Source organism: Anabrus simplex, chromosome 4, assembly GCF_040414725.1.
Source record: "Anabrus simplex isolate iqAnaSimp1 chromosome 4, ASM4041472v1, whole genome shotgun sequence".
Classification (NCBI taxonomy): Eukaryota; Metazoa; Arthropoda; class Insecta; order Orthoptera; family Tettigoniidae; genus Anabrus; species Anabrus simplex.
In genome coordinates, this window is record NC_090268.1 from 354,588,841 (window position 1) to 354,610,190 (window position 21,350).

At 41.2% G+C, this 21,350-nt stretch overlaps 1 protein-coding gene across 3 annotated transcripts in view; it reads left to right on the forward strand.

Moving 5' to 3' along the window:
- Dyrk2 (Dual-specificity tyrosine phosphorylation-regulated kinase 2) overlaps positions 1-21,350 on the forward strand; it is a 279,905-nt gene that overhangs the window by 93,003 nt on the left and 165,552 nt on the right. For 2 of the 3 annotated variants that reach the window (XM_067145764.2, XM_067145763.2), the window contains exon 2: positions 12,204-12,341. In XM_067145764.2, the coding sequence (XP_067001865.1) occupies positions 12,204-12,341 (138 nt within the window). Of the gene's footprint in view, positions 1-3,351; positions 3,371-12,203; positions 12,342-21,350 lie in introns of those variants that run through there. The other variant, XM_067145765.2, reaches the window with a different exon arrangement.

A 21,350-nucleotide genomic window follows, 5' to 3' on the forward strand; every position in this document is an offset into this window, starting at 1 on the left:
ACCCTGTCCTCCAGGGGTGGCAGCTAATCACACTAACCACTACACCACAGAGGTAAACCATTTTTAAATTAGTAATATTATGAAAGGTGAGGAGCTAGATGTGCATTATTATCTGTTGAATAAGTCGTACTATCCTTCGAAGTCAACCAACCTCACGCTTGTACGGTAAAACCTCCACTGCTTTAAGGAGGAATAAACAGGAGCTATAACTTGACATAACGTAAGTACACTTCTTAAACCTAATATTATGCATTTACGCATTGCTGATAACGATTAGGCTTTGTTGATCACAAGGTAATTTACTCCAAGGCGTATTTTGATAATAGACTCGGTTGATAGAATTTAATTTAAAATCGCCCCATTAAAAATTGATAATTCCAGGCAATACAGAGCCCGAAAAGAAGTTTAGATTTCTTCCGACATACGCATGCATATTCCGAACGGTTGACAACCCTGGCCTTGATTCGATTCCCGGTCAGGCCGGGTTAATTCTTCCGGCTCGAGGAAAGGTTTCAACACTCCACACGACCAACTATCACATAAGCACGTAATAGTGAAAACATCGTCCGACTCCATGGCTGAATGGTTAGCGTCCTGGCCTTTGGTCGCAGGGTTCGATTCCAGGCAGGGTCGGGAATTTTAACCATAATTGGTTAACTTCTCTGTCACGAGGGCTGGATGTATGTGTCGTCTTCATCATCATTTCATCTTCATCACGACGCGCAAGTCGCCTACGGGTGTCAAATCAAAAGATCTGCATCTGGCGAGCCGAAGTTGTCCACGGACTCTCCCGGCACTAAAAGCCATACGCCATTTCATTTTTATGGTGAAAACATCCCTCTACATAGGGTTGGGCGTAAAACCAAGTTAAATCCATATCTAGTGCGGACTCTAGAAAAAATTAGGGAAAAGGCCAGGAAGAAATGAGTCATAAGAAGGTCATAAAACCTTCCAGGTGGCTGGTAGAATTGAAAGGCCTTTTTTGCCGCAGAGGTGTCGTTGCTTCTAACGATATAGGTATACCACTGGAGTCTCACCCCCTCTCATTTTCTTACCAGATAATTACTATTCATGGGAACAAGCACAAGACATTTTTTCTCTGTTTTACTCGTATGCTTCATCGACTCAGACAGGTCTTCAGGCGACGATGGGAGAGGACTAGGCTAGAAATAAAAAGGAAGCAACTGTGGTCTTAATTAAGGCACAGTTTCAGCCCAGCATTTGCTTGTGGGATAATAGAAAACAACGAAAAAAGTCTTCAGAGCCGCCGACAGTGCGATTCGAAGCCATCGTTTCACAATGCAAGCTTACAGCTAAAATGATCTAAAATACGCAGCCAATTCGCTGGGTTCAAGGGTCACTAGTAGTAGTAGTAGTAGTAGTAGTTCAGTTCTCCTTAAAGAAAGGGTACATCCGTATTGGCTCTTAACGTGATGGATACAAAGCCTCTTCACATCACTTTATATTACCAGAGTGTGCATGGTGCCCAGACGGCATACATTTGGCTGTCAAATGAGTGTCCCGACACTTGCAGAAGAAAGTGAAGAAGCATGCTCATCTTATGTTTTGCAGGTGAAAGCTCACTAAAGAAAGTTTTTGTAGCTACATAGCCAACGATGATACGAGTGTTTATCCTGAGCTCTCTGGTGAAAATCTTAAACCCATCAATTGTGAAAGTTTGTTATCAGTTCTCTAAATTTACCGAGGATAGGTTGTTTGTTAGTTTTTGGTAGCCGGGGGTGGTTCTGCAAGAACGGCTGGAATATATCTTCTTTGTCTATTGTTATAGATTTTTAGGAAGGTCACATGTATTCTGCTGACATAAGAACACGCGGTGGGTAACATACAGCTACAACTTCGTATTCCGAGCTGGTTGTGTCAATTCTTCTTTTCAAACAAACGCTTTGCCTGTGTTCGCAAATTACAGGTGACAATATTTGGTCGAGCTGAGGAGGCAACTGTTAGAAAGTGTTATAGCTCTTAGTAGGCTAATAACTTTGAGCCCGGTCGAGTTAGCTGCATAACACGGGCCGTGTAGTTGTCAGTTTATATTTGAGAGATGGACCCCACTGTCGGCAGCCCTAAATATGTTTTTCCGTGGTTTCCCATTTTTTCACGAGTCGAATGTTGAGGCTGCATCTTAATTATGGCCGCAGCCACTTCCCTCTCAGTCCTAGCCCTTTCCTGTCTTGAGTTAGTGCGACGATAAACGACTAGGAAAATAACAAAAAAACTTGTGATTATCTTTCTTGAATTTTGAATTAATTTCCTCCATCTTTTATTACACAAATTGGTAATATCTTTTCCTTTCCTGTTCTCGAAGATGTGCGATCGAATCCTACCAGATCCTTCGGTACGCTTATCAATGCACAGTGTTGCAGCTTTATACTACTACTACAAGTGGCATATTATTAATTATATCAAATCCAGGAGCGGTGATCTCCAACGGACAGTATAGAATTTTTAAAGAAAGCAAAAATAGCACGATGCCATTAATCTAAGTCAAGAAGAAATTGTACAGTGAGGTAACTTCTCTTTAATGTTCGGATCAAGAGCAGTTTTGAGGATTTGTTCACCTCATAAAAACGTATCCTTTTTAAAAGTGCTTTCTTTTTTTTTCAATTTTTGTCTTCCGTAGGGTAGGATAAGCTCATAAGGAGGTGCTTCTTCGCTAAGATTTGCAACAGGTGCTTATAGAAGCTACATCATCTTGCTTATAGAAGCTACATCATCTGGCCTATCATTTCGATTGAGACATCTTTTTTCACATCTAGTTTCTACAGCACGCTAGTTCCGTGAAAATGAAATATTTGCATAAGGAAATGTTGACGAGCGTTGAATCCACCCAGGCTACAGGTTAAAGAAACTGTTCTGTCCGTAAATTCATCATTCACTGTGAAAACCGTGTGTTGCTGGAATATCCGGAGTTAGAATTTTGGAGTATAATGAGTCCATTTCCATTGATACTGTAGAGATCTTGTCAATATTCCTGTAGCTGATGCTAGAAAATGTTGACGCAATGCATCTTCCTCAAAACGTACTCTCTGCAATAAGGTGAGGTGTTTACTTTCTGTGATGTGATAACATTGCCGAACGGGGCCAATGGTTTTAATTCTTATACGATTTGCTGTGTACTTCAGTAATCTTGTTTGTTCAGCTCTCTTCGCAGCAGAGTGAAGCTGTCATATATGTAGTTCGTAAAAACTAAAGATAAAAGAAGTATCATGCTCATAGCAAACGCGCGATCAGTCTAATCCTTGTCAGTGCAAAGTGACTTTCGAAGTGACGATTTGCTGTTGCAGCGGTCAATTTTCTTAACTTAAAGGCAAAGTTTATACAAGTTCTCTACGTTCTATATCCGAGGCAAATGGTAAGTTATCATCCCTCAATTAGTTATTATTAATAATAATCCGCCTCCTTGGCTGGATGGTCAGTGTGTTGGATTTCGATTCAGGAAGCTCCGGGCTCGATTCTCGGCTGGGCTGTAGACTTTGGTCATGTGGACATCACCTCTGGATCCGAAGCTTCATCTTCATGATCATATTAATCTTAATGCGCTCCTTCATGTACATACAACACTTAACACTACAAAGCACCACAGAAACACGCAATCATAAATACACCCCTCCACAATGGACTGTCGTTGGGAAAGGCATCCGACCGTAAAACTAAGCGTAATCCACATGTAGTGCCAACTTCAAGTAATTGAGAAAAGAGTAGGAATAATAATAATAATAATAATAATAATAATAATAATAATAATAATGATAATAATAATAATAATAATAATAATGATGAAATGGCGTATGGCTTTTAGTGCCGGTAGTGTCCGAGGACATGTTCGGCTCGCCAGGTGCAGGTCTTTTGATTTGACTCCCGTAGGCGACCTGCACGTCGTGATGAGGATGAAATGATGATGATAATAATGTCATGTGTTTATCGTCTCTTCAACTACTACTGATTCAGGAGACGCCGGAGGGCTGGAATTTTTCCTTAAAGGGTGTATCTTAAGAACTTAAATGTCTCCATGGGCGTGTCGAATAAAAGCATAATTTATTGTGTGCTGTAAATATTCGGTACGAACTTAATACGTTTTGGGATGAGTACGGTTTAAACAAGTTAATCTGTGAATTTTGGCATAGTTTCAGTAGACGAGACTTGACTTTTTGGGCTGTAACTAATTCCAAACTTTCAATGGAATGAATTCACTTCTATTCTTCTTTTGTACAAAATGGCAACCATATGATCAACAGATACTTTCAATGAAATCGTTGTCCAGCTCCATGGCTAAACGGTTAGCGTGCTGGCCTTTGGTCACAGGGGCCCCCGGGTTCGATTCCCGACAGGGTCGGAATTTTAACCATCATTGGTTAATATCGCTGGCACGGGGGCTGAGTGTATGTGTCGTCTTCATCATCATGTCATCCTCATCATGACGCGCAGGTCGCCTACGGGGGTCAAATCAAAAGACCTGGCGAGCCGAACATATCCTCGGACACTCCCGGCACTAAAAGCCATACGCCATTTCATTTCAATGAAATAGTTTGAATGTAAAAAATAAAATTAAAATAAAACGAACATATTAGAAACCACGGCAAATTTCAACTACCTCATTAATGGGATTTTTACTGAGATTGTTCACTTACAGTTTCCCGGAAAGTTGGCGAGCAGTATATGTTGTATTTTCATTCTCAGAAAATCTATGGGGACAAGTTAGCAAGATCTCCTTGTTAGTCGTGCAACATTCTCTCCTTTCGCAGACAAAACAAACTGAATGCGCTAGAGTGGCCGAAAGCGAGCGAAGCCGAACAATGTTATGGCGGCAGGTGAGGATTACGTAACCCACTCGCGTGCGAATGAGTGACAAGGCGGAAATTATGTGAAACAAGATTTTGTTTATACACCATTATCTTAAATAATTCGAATTCTTAAATAAATTCCTGGCACAAAACCTTATAAAAATACAGTGTTATTTAATGGATAATTCGAAACCCTTTTTTATCCCAGTCACTTTTTGTTATAAAAATAAGTGGTATTTGCTATATGACATCCAGTTAGAGATCGGGAAAGTGGAAATACATTCGGACCAACGCTCAAAGACAATGCAAGAATCAATTCTGACACCACTTAATCCACAAGGGAAGTAACTCGGAAAAACCGCAAGTTTAGTACTAGCCCTTTGTTTCGGTGCGAAGAATATACTGCATTACCACAGTTAGTGATGCCATCTTTACTATTATAAAAATCATGGCAGCAGCAGTGCGCTTGTAATTTCTAAAACTAGTTTTACTGCAGGGTAGACCTGCACGTGCTTTACACTTATTTGGCCTTGGACTCTTGACGAATGCATTAAGACTTCGGAGAAATCCTAGTGATAGAACTTAACCGTCGTCATTCCTGCACGGAACTGTGGAAGGGAGGCGTCAGGCTTCTGGCATGTGTTAAGCTGTAAGACTTCTGAATCACAAAGAAATCAAATGTCTTTATTGACGGAACTTATAACTCTTTACAGAAGCAATTTCAGGATTGAATGAGGATTGTTAATTGACATTTTTTCAAATTCCTTATTCGTGAACACTGGGTGGTTTGGGGATTTTATTCGAACGATGGAAGTAATATATTTGAAGGCAGTGAGAATGATTGATCGGTGATACAAATGGCTGGTAGGTATCCTCAATAGAGATATACAAATTAAATTAGCCGTGCCACCCCGCTGCGTCAATGCGCTTACGCACCCCTCTGTCAGTCGTTTAATTTCCTTATCCGATGTTGCCTGTTTGACCTAACTTCATTCGAGTACAGATCAGTATAATTGCTGCCTATTGTACCGAATGCGGCTTTACTGCTTGGGTTAGGCACCTTCTACATTCAAAATGCGATCGGGGATTGGAAAAATGTATTAAAGAGCTACTTTCATTTTTACTGATCGAGTAAGTTCTTGAAATTCAGTATTCTTACCTTACCTGGAGAGTTCTGTAGTAAAGAGTTAATCAACCGATAAACTGTAGTAAATTATGCATTTGAGAGTTCACTTTCTCCCATCTGGCTGTAGTTCGCATCGCGGAAGTTACTGTAAAATTTCCGTTCCGTTCTATGCTTCGTTGTACATTTAACGAGACCCTGCACTTGAATATTTCTATTGATCTTAAGAAACATGAAGAATCCGTTCGATAAATAAACTTTCAGAGTATTAGGTCATGCTCCGTACATATAGTAGGTACTTACCGAAGAAATGTTTTAAGTGCATATAGGCCTACATCATATTTTAGTATGAGTAAATTTCGCAAGCTTTCACGTTTTCGAAACACGATAAAGAATTTAAAGGCTGTAAAAGATGAGTATACAAAAGTACACGCCTTTATAAGAATTTCGCGTAATAGCGCTATTGCGTAAAATGACCGCCCTAGCGTATTTCCTGATTCAGATTCCATGGTTACCCAGATGACACGCTAATAGGCTTAATTACTGTATTTTACAAATTTCAACTCACTTAGCAGTATCACTTTTGACTAAAGAACTAGCTACAAATATTATTGAGTATCCCCTCTCACTTCCGTGGTCTGGAAAGCATTGTATTTTTGATATGATTAAAGAAGCGTCCAAATCTCCAAGTGTCCAAATCTCTACACATTCTCTTTCCCAGTTATCCAATTTTCACTTCCGTATAATAACGTGGTCAAAACAAAAGTTTTGGTACATTTCTTCCTCACTTCCTTATATAAACATAGTCGACTCCGGCTATAATGATATTTTACGGACTGAAATATTTGGTTCACTAAAACGGAGTTTAACATAACCGAACATCATCTTCCAGGCGAAATTAAATAAGTGACACGAAAATTATCTGAAAAATACTATAGGTAGAAACAAAGAGTATATTGCTGTAGAAACAGTTATCTTATGGCTTACTGTATATTGTTCAGTAAGAAAAGGATCATTTTATTTCACTGTACTCGCTGTTATTGAACCCTGAAGAAGTCTGTTATTTACAGCTGCTTACTATATGCTGTTTTAATTGAAATATTCTGCAAATCCCTTTCTAGGACCTGTGCCTTCTCTACACTGGATTCCACATTATGCACAGTTTCTAAAGACTTTATAACATTATACGCTCGATGCCTTCGATTTTACCCAACATTCATTGACCCTCATCTGCTTTGAAGACAAAGGAGAAGGATACAAGCAGAAGCGTTCATTGAACGGCTCTCTTTCTTCCCTACCCGGTGACCTAGATGTGTCCAGTATGCTCAGTACAGTGACAAGGGCAGAGTTTCTGACACGGAGGACAGAGAATACGAGAGGTCTTTTATTCGGAGATGAGTAGAGTGGGTCTCTCACCTTTCTTAGCAAAAGGAGGAAGACGAGAACGGGTTTTCTTTTGTAAACCAAATTTATGCAGAAAAGAATACATTATTTTAGAATGCAATCAACTGTATATTTTTAATTTTCGTGTTCATTGTAGTTGACTGTCCGACTCGTTGGCTGAACGGTCAGCGTACTGACCTTCGGTTCAGAGGGTCCCGGATTCGATTCCCGGCCGGGTCGGGGATTTTAACCTTAATTGGTTAATTCCAATGGCACGGGGGCTGGGTGTATGTGTTGTCTTCATCATCATTTCATCCTCATAACGACGCGCAGGTCGCCTACGGATGTCAAATAAAAAGACCTGCACCTGGCGAGCCGAACCCGTCCTGGGATACCCCGGCACTAAAAGCCATACGACATTTCATTTCAATTTCAGCGAAATGTTTAGTATGTGAGTTAATCCATGTGAATCGGGGCCAGACGTTTAGGTTCACTATAGCCGAATGCTCATTACAGCGGAGTTCACTACAGGTTGCATCTGATTTACTCGTCTTATCTCATTAACTATAATTGATTACCATGATATTTTAAAGTAATGCTGTAAAATTCTAAAAATTTAATGTGGTTAAGTGTAAGAGAGGGGCAAGAGCCCTGACTTCGCCGCTATATAAATAAATAAATAAATAAATAAATAAATAAATAAATAAATAAATAAATAAATAAATAAATAACAAGTAAGGTACGCCCTAATTTTCAGGACACATACCTCACTATGTCTTTTCACGAGAGTTTAATCTTGATGTAATCATTGTATGTCCACGCCTCCGCCTACGAGATATACAAGGCTGGGAAATAGCTACTAATTTGTCGCTGAAAAAGCGGCCCGACCGTGTTCACGGTTTGGCCGCTAGATGTCAGATTTCCGTTCTGTTCTTGGCGGACTTCAGCATTGTGATATGCGGAGTAATTGTGATGCTGTGTTGATTTTATGCAATTTATTGTGAATATTGTTTCTGTCGGTGAGTGTCTGTGAGGTTGAGGAGAAGATTCACTGTTGTGTACCTCTCTGTATTTCGGATGACACTAAAAAAAAGCATGAAAATTGACGTTCCATAGTTTCCCTTCCGAGCGCGGTTTAAGGGAGAAATGGAAGCAAACTATTTCTAGGCAAGGTGATATAGCAGGATCTCTTTAGGTACCTAGCAATTCTTCTCATAAAACAGATTTCAGTGTAAGCATATCAATCAAACTTCCTTCTGTTTTCATTGTGTATCCTGTTCACAAACAGGAAAATGTCAAACGCAGGAAGTATCCAGCTCCCAAAAATGATGTATTGCCATAAAAATTTAGTAACAGTTCCGATTCAGATAACGATGAACATACCATATCTTCATACGTCAGCCACAAACGAAAAATGAGTACAAGTCTCCTTTCTATATCAAGGAAACTCTACGAGTATCTCTGTTAAATCTAACAAATATACGGATATAAATATACCAGATTACAGAAAACTATCTGTAAATTGAGAAGTAGGATACGGGTAATGAAATCAAAAAAAAAAAAAAGTTTGACGGTACCGTATCTGAACTTGACCAAAAAGCAAACCAAATTGAAAAGCATGCTAAAATATGTCATTTAGGAGCTTTATTCCTGTTAGAACGAATTTAATTTTCTTCATCCGTTTACCCTCCAGGGTCGGTTTCATTTCATCTTCATCACGACGCACAGGTCGCCTACGGGAGTCAAATCAAAAGACCTGCATCTGACGAGCCGAACTTGTCCTCGGACACTCCCGGCACTAAAAGCCATATGCCATTTCATTTCAGTGCTTGCTGGTACGTTCTGTTCTTTGGTGTTTCCCATGATGTACTATATAGATTTGCAGAAAATGAGTTCTATCATAGAAATAAAGCGTTCCGGACCCCTGTCTATATAACATATTTTCTTCTTTTACATGTGAGGAATGTCCCCTGAAAGTTTGGTCATACATTATTGTTACAGCCTGTACATTCAGAGTTGACCCTTTTTTGAATGCCAGAACAATGCACTAGCTGCAGTTGATGGAATATTGCAACAGTAATGTCATTTAGCGGAAATGCGTGACAGCAGAAGACGCAGAGCATACTTAAACTAACAAATGCTGGGCTGAGTAGCTCAGGCGGTAGAATGCTGGCCTTCTAAGCTCAAGATGCGGGATCGATTCCCGCGCAGTTCGGTAATAATTGAAGGATCTCAAATACGTCCGTCACGTGTCAGTAGGTTTACTGACTCGTTAAAGAATTCCTGCGGGACAAACGTCCGGTACCTGGGGCTCTCCGAAAACCGTAAAAGTAGTTAGTGAAACGTAAAACCAGTAAAATATTATTATTATTATTATTATTATAAAAGTCAGTGTAATGTTATTGTTTTAGAGGCTCTGGAATGCGAGCTGTAACACATAAGAATAATTTCCTGGAGAACTATTAGAGTAACAACGAAAATGTATAGGACCTTTTCCTGCAGAAAACAGGATTTTGTTCATGCTGGGTTTTATCTCGTTATAGGACTAAATGTTTGTCCATTATTTTTGGCTTTTAGCGGATAAAACATGTTCAAGTTCAGAAAATATCATATTAATGGCCACCATTTTGGAAAAGTTAATTTGGAAAAATCGGAATAGGCTTATATTTGAACAGATATATTCTCACCAAATTTCAACTTAATTAATCTAGTAGTTTAGGCATAATTGAGCGAAAAATAAACGGACACCATCTCATTTTAAACTATTACGAGATACTGTAATGTATTTCCAAGTAAATATTTAGAAATCAAACAGGTAAAATTGTCATGAAGTTGCTCCAGAGATTTAGACGCGACGTGATGTCCTTTCGAAATGCAGTCAGACAGACGTCATTTGGTTTTCTGTATACAAAGATTTCTTCTCGAAATCTTTTACGGTCATTCCTATCCTTCTCATAATTTCATTGGTACATCTGTTACCTTCACTGATCATCACTTCTTCTCACATTTAGCCGTGAAGGCGAGGACTGCCAGTAATTTTTCTCTCGTTATATCATTTAATGGTCTTACGCTGAACATTTTGAGGAGCAATTAGGGTCAGGTCACAATCGACCGTGCAGTCCACTTACTCACAACGTATGGAACGGAACGTGCTGCTGTAGATTCTGTGTAAGGGTATCCTTCTACCTTTCTCTCTCTTTCGTTTTAATCGAAATGTTATTGTTCCACTCTCACAATTAATTATTGCAGAACAAATGCTACACGTGGACTACCTAACGATTGATGACGTATGATACAGCTCACAGACAAATGAGCACATTGCAGACGAGTTTTCCTTTCGCGAACATGGACTACTTTATGACCGTGACGGGACACTATTAAGCCTGATATGTTCTAAATTAGAAATTATCTTTAGTAAGGATATTATATGCCGGCCCTGAGGTCTAGGGGTGAAAACAACTGCTGAACTATCTGACGGTGAGATAGCGGCTTCGGTCTAGAAAACTAAGAATAATGACCGAGAGAATTCGTCGCGCAGACCACACGTGACCTCTGCAGGCCTTCGATCTGAGGAGCGGTCGCCAAGACTTATTAGGGCTGTATTGACACGGGTTGTTGTTGTTGTTGTTTTTCAGATCTTAATGGTCTTAATGGCACAGTCCACCAGTCGTTGTCTCTTTATTCCCGAAATAGAGCAGATTCGATCTCAGCTTAGTTTTGTAGTATTTAAGGCCATTTAAAAGTAACAACTTAGTGTCGTGCCTCCTGCACGTTAAATAACATCTCTATGTCAAAGAATCCAACACCATGGCGTGTCCTAAAATCTCTGGTAATGAAAAGGATTATTATTATTATTATTATTATTATTATTATTATTATTATTATTATTATTATTATTATTATTATTATTATTATTATTATTATTATTTTTATTTCTTAGCCATTACATATCCTGATCGCTGCCTATAATTTTAGGGTAATAATGAGTTTATCCTGGTTGTATTATATTGCAAATTTTCAAACAGATATTTGTGACTCGAAAATATATCATGTGAAATAAATTTGTAAAATGTCTGCTTGCTAACAGCAAGTTCTAAAACTTTTAAAATGTTCTTTTGAAATATTTTGACATGATTTGTTTCGAAGTTGCCTAGTTTTAGTTAATATAATGTCTTCCTTATCCACCGTATTCACCAGACCTCGTCCCTAGTAATTACCACTTGTTTGATCCACTCGAGGAAGCACTGGGAGGAAAGATGTCCCATTCTCATGAAGATGATGGATAAAGACGGTGCACGAGTGTCTGCATAAACTACCAAAGGATTATCTTTCTAGAGGAATCCATGCACTTTGCAAGCGCGGAAGAACTTTCATTAAGTGTAGAAGAGACTACGTAGAAAAATGATACAATTGTCACTCTTCTCATCACCTGTCTTCACTCAAAAATTCGGGTTATTCCACGTATTTCTTTAACTGCCTTTATTCTCTTATCACCTTCCTTTCTGTCTTGTATAAATTCCTTCTTGACTGCATTAAATCGGCATACAATTTGCTCAGTAAGTTCCAAGTGTTGAACTTCTACTCTACACTTAATAAGGTACATTGAAAACAAATAGGGCCTATTTAACGTTTTCATTTGACTCGCCCTTGTACATTCTTGTTCAGAAAATGTGTCCAACTACCTGTGTTCCGGCAAGGTAATAAATAGGGAAGGGAAGCCAGAGGTATTTCTGTGAGATGTTCCATTTTTATTTTGTGCTAGTGTGTTGTCCTGAAGCGAGTTGAGAGAATCAGGTCGAGCACGCCAGCCAGCTTTGTTCCTTCCGCATAGCAGGGAGAGTCTCAAAATAACTAGTCCGCGTGGTGTTTCTAACTGTGTCTGTGTGTGTGTTTTACAGAGTCCGGGGGCGCTGCACCATAAGGACGTGCTTGCCAAGTACATCGGCAGCACGGGCGGCAAAACGCAGCCATCTGCCAAAGCTCAGCTGACAAGCCGAGGAGCGCCGACCAAGACCGGAGGCAGTCTACTAACCGAGGTCAGTTGTGCTCTATATCTTACTTGATGGGCTGACACAAAGCGAGTCTAACCTAACCAGAATACTGATCATCAGGGCTTGCATTTCAGTCACTTAATAAATGCCACAAAAATGAACTATAAACTGACTAAAAGATACTTAAAAACGAATTAAAATGAGCAAAATCCAAAAATGTGAAAAAGGTGAAATATTGACTTACTCTAATTAGTAAATGTGTACGTTTTCCACATTATCTTCAATTCGTAAAGGAGTTAATTTATTTATAAATATCAGCATTATTATTTTCTTTCTTTCTTTCTTTCTTTCTTTCTTTCTTTCTTTCTTTCTTTCTTAATCCGTTTGGCCTCCAGGGTTGGCTTTTCCCTCGGACTCAGCAGCAGCGAGGGATCCCGCCTCTACCACTTCAAGGGCAGTGTCCTGGAGCGTGAGACTTTGGGTCGGGGGGGATACAGTAGGGGAGGAGGACCAGTACCTCGCCCAGATGGTCTCGTCCGCTATGCTGAACAGGGGCCTTGAGGGTGGTTGGAATATGGGAAGGGATAGACTGGGAACAGGGAAGAAAGTGTCCGTGGCCTTAAGTTAGGTACCATCCCGGCATTTGCCTGGAGGAGAAGTTGGCTTTCCACCTGGACGGCCGAGGTTTGGTTCCCAGTCAGTCCCGCGTTAGAAAAATAACGCGGTTTCAAGTAGGGCCTTAAACCCTTAACCCAAAACCTAAAACGAGCCAGGTGACTTCAATGACTCCAGAAATAACTGGGGTAAGCTTCTGTTAGTTTCTGTACTCTCTTAATTTGTCGCCTATTAACTTGTATAGCCTATCCCCTTCCATCTATATGCTTCTATCATACTGTATACACATTGTAATGTACACTAATGTCCTAAATGTTAAGCATAAGTTACGAGTAAGCAGGGCAACAGGAAACAGACCGCAAATCGCACGACATATGCACATACCAACCTCATGTGTTCGCTCTGTGTAGGAAAGGAGTGTTTCCTGCTTTGACTAGCGGCGTAACCGCAAGGTAAACACAGCCAGTGCCTGCGCCCCATATTCTCTCAGTCATGTTTGCCCTGTTATAGTGTGCGGAGTGTAGCCTCGTGGTGAACGTGACAACATAATGGCATAACGGCGCCATTTGGACCCCGTTTTGCAGGGTAGAATACTCGGCCGCCTGGAAGCAGGCCAGACACAGACCGAAGACGCCGTATCCTTGAATGTGCCACAAAGTGTCATTTCCAGGCTTTGGAGACGATTTCGAGACACAGGAGATGTTAGTCGTAGGCCAGTACCAGGTCGACCAAGGGTAACCACCACACAGCAGGACCGATATCTGGCCTTATCCGCCCGACGAAATCGGAGTGCTCCTGCAAGACAATTGCCGGCGGAGCTTGCAGCCGTCTCAGGGGTTGCCGTTTCCCGGCAAACTGTGTACCGGAGGCTCAGAACAACAGGACTGTTTGCCCGACGTCCAGTGATGTGCGTCCCGCTCACTCCAGCACAGAGACGGGCCCGTTTACTGTGGAGCCGTCAACATTGAAACTGGACCATGAATGAATGAAGACATGTGCTCTTCACGGATGAATCCCGCTTCAGTTTGCAGAACGATTCTCGTCGCACATTAATCTGGAGAGAACCGGGTAGCCGATACAACCACAGGAACATCGTGGAACGGGACCAGTATGGTGGTGGTGGCGTCATGGTGTGGGGGGCATCATGTTGAATGGCCGTACGGACCTGCATATCTTCAAGGGTGGTCTGGGGAACACTGTTAACGCTCGGAAATACAGGTATGAGGTACTGAGACCATATGTTCGACTCTTCAGAGGTGCAGTTGGTCCAGACTTCCTCTCAATGGACGATAATACCCGATCGCACCGCGCCGGTCTGGTGGATGAATTTCTGGCTGGGGAAGACATTCATCGCATGGACTGGTCAGCGAGGTCTGCGAATCTGAATCCTATAGAACATGCCTGGGATGCATTGGGAAGGCGAATTGCATCCCGTCAGTCTCCACCAAGGACTCTCCAAGACCTTCGTATTGCCCTTTCGGAGGAAAGGTATCGACTGCCACAAGAGCTCTTGGACCATCTGACAGAGAGCATGCCACGTCGCTGCGAAGCATGTGTGGCCGTTAGGGGTAACCATACACCCTATCAACAGCATATTTTGTTGTGGAAGACATTGCCAAGTTTTGTTAGTTGTTGTGAAAGGTGTACCTTAGCTATCAGAACCTTTCTGACACTGTTCTTTTGTTGTTGTTGTTTTTTTGGACACGTTGTGTGACATATGGTGTTTGAGTCAGCTTCCATTTGTTCAACAATCCGTCTGACATTCCTATCAGGCGGTATGGCCTCGTTTAGTGATTATGCTTAACTTTTGGACACTAGTGCATTAAGTTATTTATCACAGCCCATTACAGTCTTTAGCATTTATGTTTAATGAGCTCTGTTGTACGAGATGTTAACTTGTATGTGTGTGGTAGTTATTTATAATTTAAATATGAGCATGCGTTTGTGTACTGGGATAGTTCCTTTTATGGAGAAAACTAATATATTTCCAGACAAGGTTAGCTGAACATTAGTAAAGTTTGTATAATATACTGGTTTTTAACATATTATAATTAGTCCAGTTTTGTTTAATTTTATGGATAGTAAACCATTCTGCGACGTTAACCTGATCATAGTTTCTGTTCTATCTGTTACTCCCAGATTCATCCGATGAATATTTTTCAAGTTAGATAACCGAAGTACGACAGCAAGTCGCTTAGTACCGGACGGAATATTCTGATTGCAAGGGGTGCAATTAGAGGACTTTGTGGCTCACCTCAGCTGTGGTGAGGACTTTCATTTAAGAGAAGCACGAAAGACTAGCACGGTTGTTAGGAGATTCATCATAATAGAAAGTAAAAGTTACTTGCGCATTTGTGCACGTTATGAAGGTAACGTTAATTGGTTACCAACACGCTTGGACCAAAATATGTCCCTCTGTGCAGTCAACAGGCATTCCTCATTCACAAACGAACGTTTTTGATGGGGTCAGCAACATTGTCATGAATCGTGTAGTATCAGGTCTATTATTCATTGTTTGCATGTTGTACACGACAGCTATAACTGTTCTTCTTCATAGTACCGTACATCTTGACTCACGCTATTTCAGGGTAATCAATATTGCTTGAAATAGCAATATCTGAACCATTCAGTTCTAGTGTACCACACATCCGTAGCAGTTATATGAGCTGAATCCTTTCACTCTGTCTTTTACAATAAGGTATGGAACCCGCCTGCCGACCATGATCGTTTAGGGGTCAAGTGGAAAGAGCTCTAAAAGCCAAACCCCATGACATAACAGTCCCGAAGGGCCATGGTCTCCCAAGCGTCCGCTGCTCAGCCCGAAGACCTGCAGATTACGAGGTGCCGTGTGGTCGGCACGACCAGTCTTCTCGGCCGTTATTCTTTATTTTGCTGGGCGAGTTGGCCGTGCGGTTAGAGTCGCGCAGCTATGAGCTTGCATCCGGGAGATAGTGGGTTCGAATCTCACTGTCGGCAGCCCTGAAGATGGTTTTCCATGGTTTCCCATTTTCGCACCAGGCACATGCTGGGGCTCTACCTTAATTAAGGCCACGGCCCCTTCCTTCCCACTCCTAGGCCTTCCCTATCCCATCGTCGCCATTGGTGCAACGTAAAGCAAATAGCAAAAAAAAAAAAAGGCTTTACTGTCTAGACCGGGGCCGCTATCTCACCATGATATAGCTCCTTAATTGTAATCGCGTAGGCTGAGTGGACCTCGAACCAGCCTTCAGATACAGGTAAAAGTCCCTGGGCTGTCTGGGAATCGGACTCGGGGCCGGCGGTAAGAGTCCAGTTGGTGGGAAATAAATCACCATTAGAATGTTGGCCGGTAGGGTGGGAGAGAGGATGATATAGAATTTCTAATCACTAGATTGCGTCCCAAAAGCCTCGATTCAGTTCCACATCTCTCTACGGTGTGAAGATGACGCTGTTGACGGTGATTCGTCCGTCGGATGAAGATGAGCATATCCCTTGGTGTTATTCGACAATAATGCAGTATGCTAAGTGCAGACACCAGGTTTCACCCTCTGCCTACATCATCATTACAAAGAAAGAAAGAAAGAAAGAAAGAAAGAAAGAAAGAAAGAAAGAAAGAAAGAAAGAAAGAGGTACGCAGGTCGCCTATGGAGTCAACTAGAAAGACCTGCTCCAATCCTCGCTGGAGGCAGTATGATATCACAGTATATTGTGGGTTGTTTATTACATAATATTTCTGAATGGTAGTCATAGGCGGAATTGTTAGAACTGAGTCTGCAGAGGTCCTGGATTATATTCCAGACCAGGTTTGAGATTTTAACCGAGTCTGGTTAATTTCTCTGGCTCGGGGGCTGGGTGTTTGTGTTTGTTACCACCAGCTGATGTACAATATAAGATCAAAGCTTTCGATTTCTTCAAAAAATAAGTTATTTCTAACCATTGAGTAAAATTTTATAATGTGATATTACTCTTATCGTGAATAAATATCTTATATGTTTCAAGATTATCTGAGCTACATCTATGGCATTGCTAAATTTACTTCCACTATTACGATATAAGTTTAACTCATGTATTCAACAGGAAGAACTCTTACATACGGAACATTCCATACAAAAACCCAAACCAATCCCAATGGCTTACCAAGCTACCGCTGCTCTGCATGAAAGTCTGCAGATTAGGAGGTGTCGTGTGGTCAGCACGACAAATTCTCTCGGCCGTTATTCTTGGCTTCCTAGACCGGGGTCGTCGTCTCACCGTCAGATGGCTCCTCAATTGTAATCATGTAGACTGAGTGGACCTCGAACCAGCCCTCAGATCCAGGTAAAAATCCCTGACCTGGCCGGGAATCGAACGCGGGGCCTCCAGGTAAGAAGGAGGCGCGCTAACCCTACATTCGCTACGGTCAATTAAATGTAAACAAATATTGGATGTTTAGTGGCCCCAACTACTGCTGTAAACCGACATGTTTCACACATGTGTATCATTTGAGTCAAGTGTAACATGAACTACTGGAGTGATTTATTATACTGTATGACTCAGGGTTTCACCATTGTCACAAGACACAATAATCCTTTATCCAGTCTCATCATTTCTTTTCAGTTGTGTAGAACAATGGGACCCGACATATCATTACTGTGAATGTATTGTACATGAGGCATACAAATGTGTTGAATATCAAAAGATGGGAGATACTGTCGTGAAACACCTGTGCTCTGTTACAGTCTCTTCTAGATTAAAGTGACTCATAAGTGGGTGAGAGACAGGGCTGAGTGGCTCAGCTGGCCTTCTGACCCCAACTTGGCAGGTTCGATCCTGGCTTAGTCCGGTGGTATTTGAAGGTGCTCAGATACGTCAGCCTCGAGTCGGTAGATTTACCGGCTCGTAAAAGAACTCCTGTGGGACTAAATTTCGGGACCTCGGCATCCCCGGGGGTCGTAAAAACAGTGAACGCTCGGTGCACAAGGCTGCCAACCTGTCTACTTAGGACCTAAGACGAAGTGCAATTCCTGCCATGCGGACACTATGCGCCGCAGCTACAGGAAAGAGCCTCTCGAAGGTAGTGTGTTCTAACGACAGAGATTGGCCTGAACCTACTAAGACATTTTTTCTTGCCGTACAATAGCAACGCCTTCTATGTGGAATAGTGGAGAAAAGCTAAATTAATTTAGCATGCCGGATAATTACAAAGCCATTGGTTTGGGCGTGCGGCAAATGACCAAATACTAATTTGTTGCCGGTAGGTAGCGCCTCGAGATCGAGACAGCAGTGCATTTAATGTCACAACAATAACTGTCTCCATTGTTGATTCATTACCTCTGTTGTTCTATTTACTTGTGCTTTTATTCTATGAGGGTTGTGATGGAAATTACGTCATATCCGATTATATGTTGGCCCATAGCAATGATAGTAGCTATTCTAGCAACGGAGAATAGTGTGTGCTACCCTTCGTTAGGTTATAAAAGTGAATGTACTTTTGGGAGTGGGTTGGTGGGTCCCTTGACATGGCAATGAACACATCTCTTCTCTAAAAGGAATTCCACATACGTTTTGCATCTTTTCTACTTCCTCACCTCCTTATAAACCTTGCGTGAACAGGTCTGCAATGTTCATTTCCGTAACTTTGGACACCAGCCGCGCCGATTTCGGGTACTTACTGGGGAGGGGGGATGATTAGCACGAACACAGGCAGGTAAAATGAGGAACATCTGTTAATGCAAACATTCCAATATTCACAAACAAACAGAAAAAAACAGAACAATCATAGAGTTTGTTTTTCAAATATATTTTTGAACGAGTCTTATGTACGGAGTTTTCAATAATATTCATAAGTAAACAGAAAAATAGAATTTGATTCATAAGTACTGTAAATATTTTGAAGGAATGTTTTATGTACGAAGCTATAAAAAATAATAATCACAAGTAAAAAATAATAATTTTCTTAATAAATATCCTATTACCGTACTGTATATTATGCATTTCATGATACGAAATGTGAAAATCTCTACCACCAGATTTACCTCCTGAACAGTCTCCATTGGGAAATGTAGTTAGTTCTCTGAAGGAATGCCCGATTTCTAATCTCATTTCTTGATATAAAACCATCTACCACCTTCTCCAGATTCAACGCCTTAGCAGCCTCCGAAGACTACCAAATTCCGCGTTTTAAGGGGACTTAACATCTAGGAGGAGAATTTTGGGGGGGTTGGGGGCGGAAGAAAACGCCTTGTCCCCCAAAGTCAGCGCCACTTTTGGTCACAAGCAGAGTGCCTAACTACTCGGCTGTAACATAAAGTACCGAGCTCGATAGCTGCAGTCGCTTAAGTGCGGCCAGTATCCAGTATTCGGGAGATAGTAGGTTCGAACCCCACTGTCGGCATCCCTGAAAATGGTTTTCCGTGGTTTCCCATTTTCACACCAGGCAAATGCTGGGGCTGTACCTTAATCAAGGCCACGGCCGCTTCCTTCCCACTCCTAGCTCTTCCTTGTCCCATCGTCGCCATAAGACCTATCTGTGTCGGTGCGACATAAAGCACCTAGCAAAAAAAAAAAAAAAAAAAAGTAACTTAAAGTATGCTGTTCTTTAGTTTACTGTCGTGTTCGAGTATGATGTTGCTTCCGCTTGCTACAAGTATACTATTCAAGCAGAACTTGAGACGAGAGAGAATTTCTCTAAGACTGTGTCCTTTTGACACGTGCCTGTCTAGTAAATTAAATGTTTTAATGAAATCACCTGGCGGGATTGATGAACGATGTGTTGGTTTCAACATCCCATTAATGTCAACGAAACTTGAGACTAGAGAAGACAGACTTCCTGCTCCGAGAGCAATTACGGCTCTTGGGGATTAGACCTCGTCTCGCCCACACAGCATTAAACTAGAAATGGGTCGCCGCATTAAGACTAAGCACTGTGCTTAATGTCTACGTTCCACTCACTGCGTGTACAGTATGCTGTAGCATTGTTTAACTTCTTCTTCCTAGCGTTATTCCCCCTCACTGGCAGGGTCCGCTTTGTTCCATTGTTTATAAAATATTACGTCTCTTGTTCCTTCACAACAGCACTGAGAAAATAATGTTCTACCTATTTGGTTGTATAGTATAGAGGATGGTCGGAACAACGTGATCCAAGTATATGCGCGTTAGAGCGTTGGCCACACATGTAAGTAATTTGAAAAAAAATCGTCGATATCGAGCGCCGTTGTCATTTTGCCGTCATATACATGTATTGTATATCGAGTATATACGAGATGTTCCCGAGATTATGATGTAGACTTTCAGAAATTCTGGTGAAGGGAACACGATTTGATTTACGAACCCTAGTCCGGAAACACCTCAGTTTCCGGGTATAAGCAAGGCCAACTAGATATACAGGAATCTTGCTCTACCTCACGCAACAATCATCCGCCAAGCGATCGAGAAGGCAGTGACTGATGATGTTCGCGAGTAAATACCTTGCTCAAGTTTTGGTATTTAATAGATGTTCATAATCGTTACATTAGTGTAAGAGTGATCAGAAGTAAATATTTAGATCACCTACTATATTCTTGTAAGTAAGATACCTGACATTATTTCCGTGGTCCTTGTGTGAAGTGACGAACTATAGAGATAACCTAAAACCCTTTGTTGACCCACTCAAAATGGCCACCTCTCTTGATAGAGGTCGGCATTTATCGAATTCAATGAATGAAAAAATCAATGATATTTTTCCTCAACAGACACCATGCAAGCCAACAAATAATAATAACAACACCGTAAATAACCCTCCACATCCTAACAGTGCATCAGGTAACCAAATGACAACCGTCACAAGTAGGCCTAGTAACGAACGTAATTCAAGGTTAAGCTATTCTGCTGCAATACAGTCGTACCCCTCCAAAGAACAAGCTATTGTAATCGAATCTCATGACGGGATCAGTATCAAGGATTATGTGCTAGCTATAGGTAAACTTACAACCCCTAGCAACATTCGGTTTGTTTCACGTATATCGAACGGAAGGATATGCATCTTTCTCTCTAGTAAGAAAAATGTCGAAGATCTGATATTGACAAACCCTAAGATCTTAATAAACAATGTATCACTGGAAATACGACCCCTTCTAACAAAAAACAAGCGTATTATATTATCCAACGTCTGTCCTGTGATCCCAAACTATGTTATTGAAGAGGAATTGTTAAAACTCGGTGTGAAAATCATGTCTAGGATTACCCCAATCAGAGCAGGTTTGTCAATTCCTGGATTCTCCCACATTTTAAGCTTTCGAAGACAAATGTACATTCAGAATGAAGACTTTGATAAACTCCCCGAATCCCTTCATCTCGAATACGATGGTACAAACTACTGGATTTACCTATCATCCGATTCACCCACTTGTTTTCTTTGCCATACCGAAGGACATCTGGCCAAAGATTGTCCTAACAACGTATCACTTCCAAAAGATGAATCCTCTTCCAATAATTTTCCTCAGC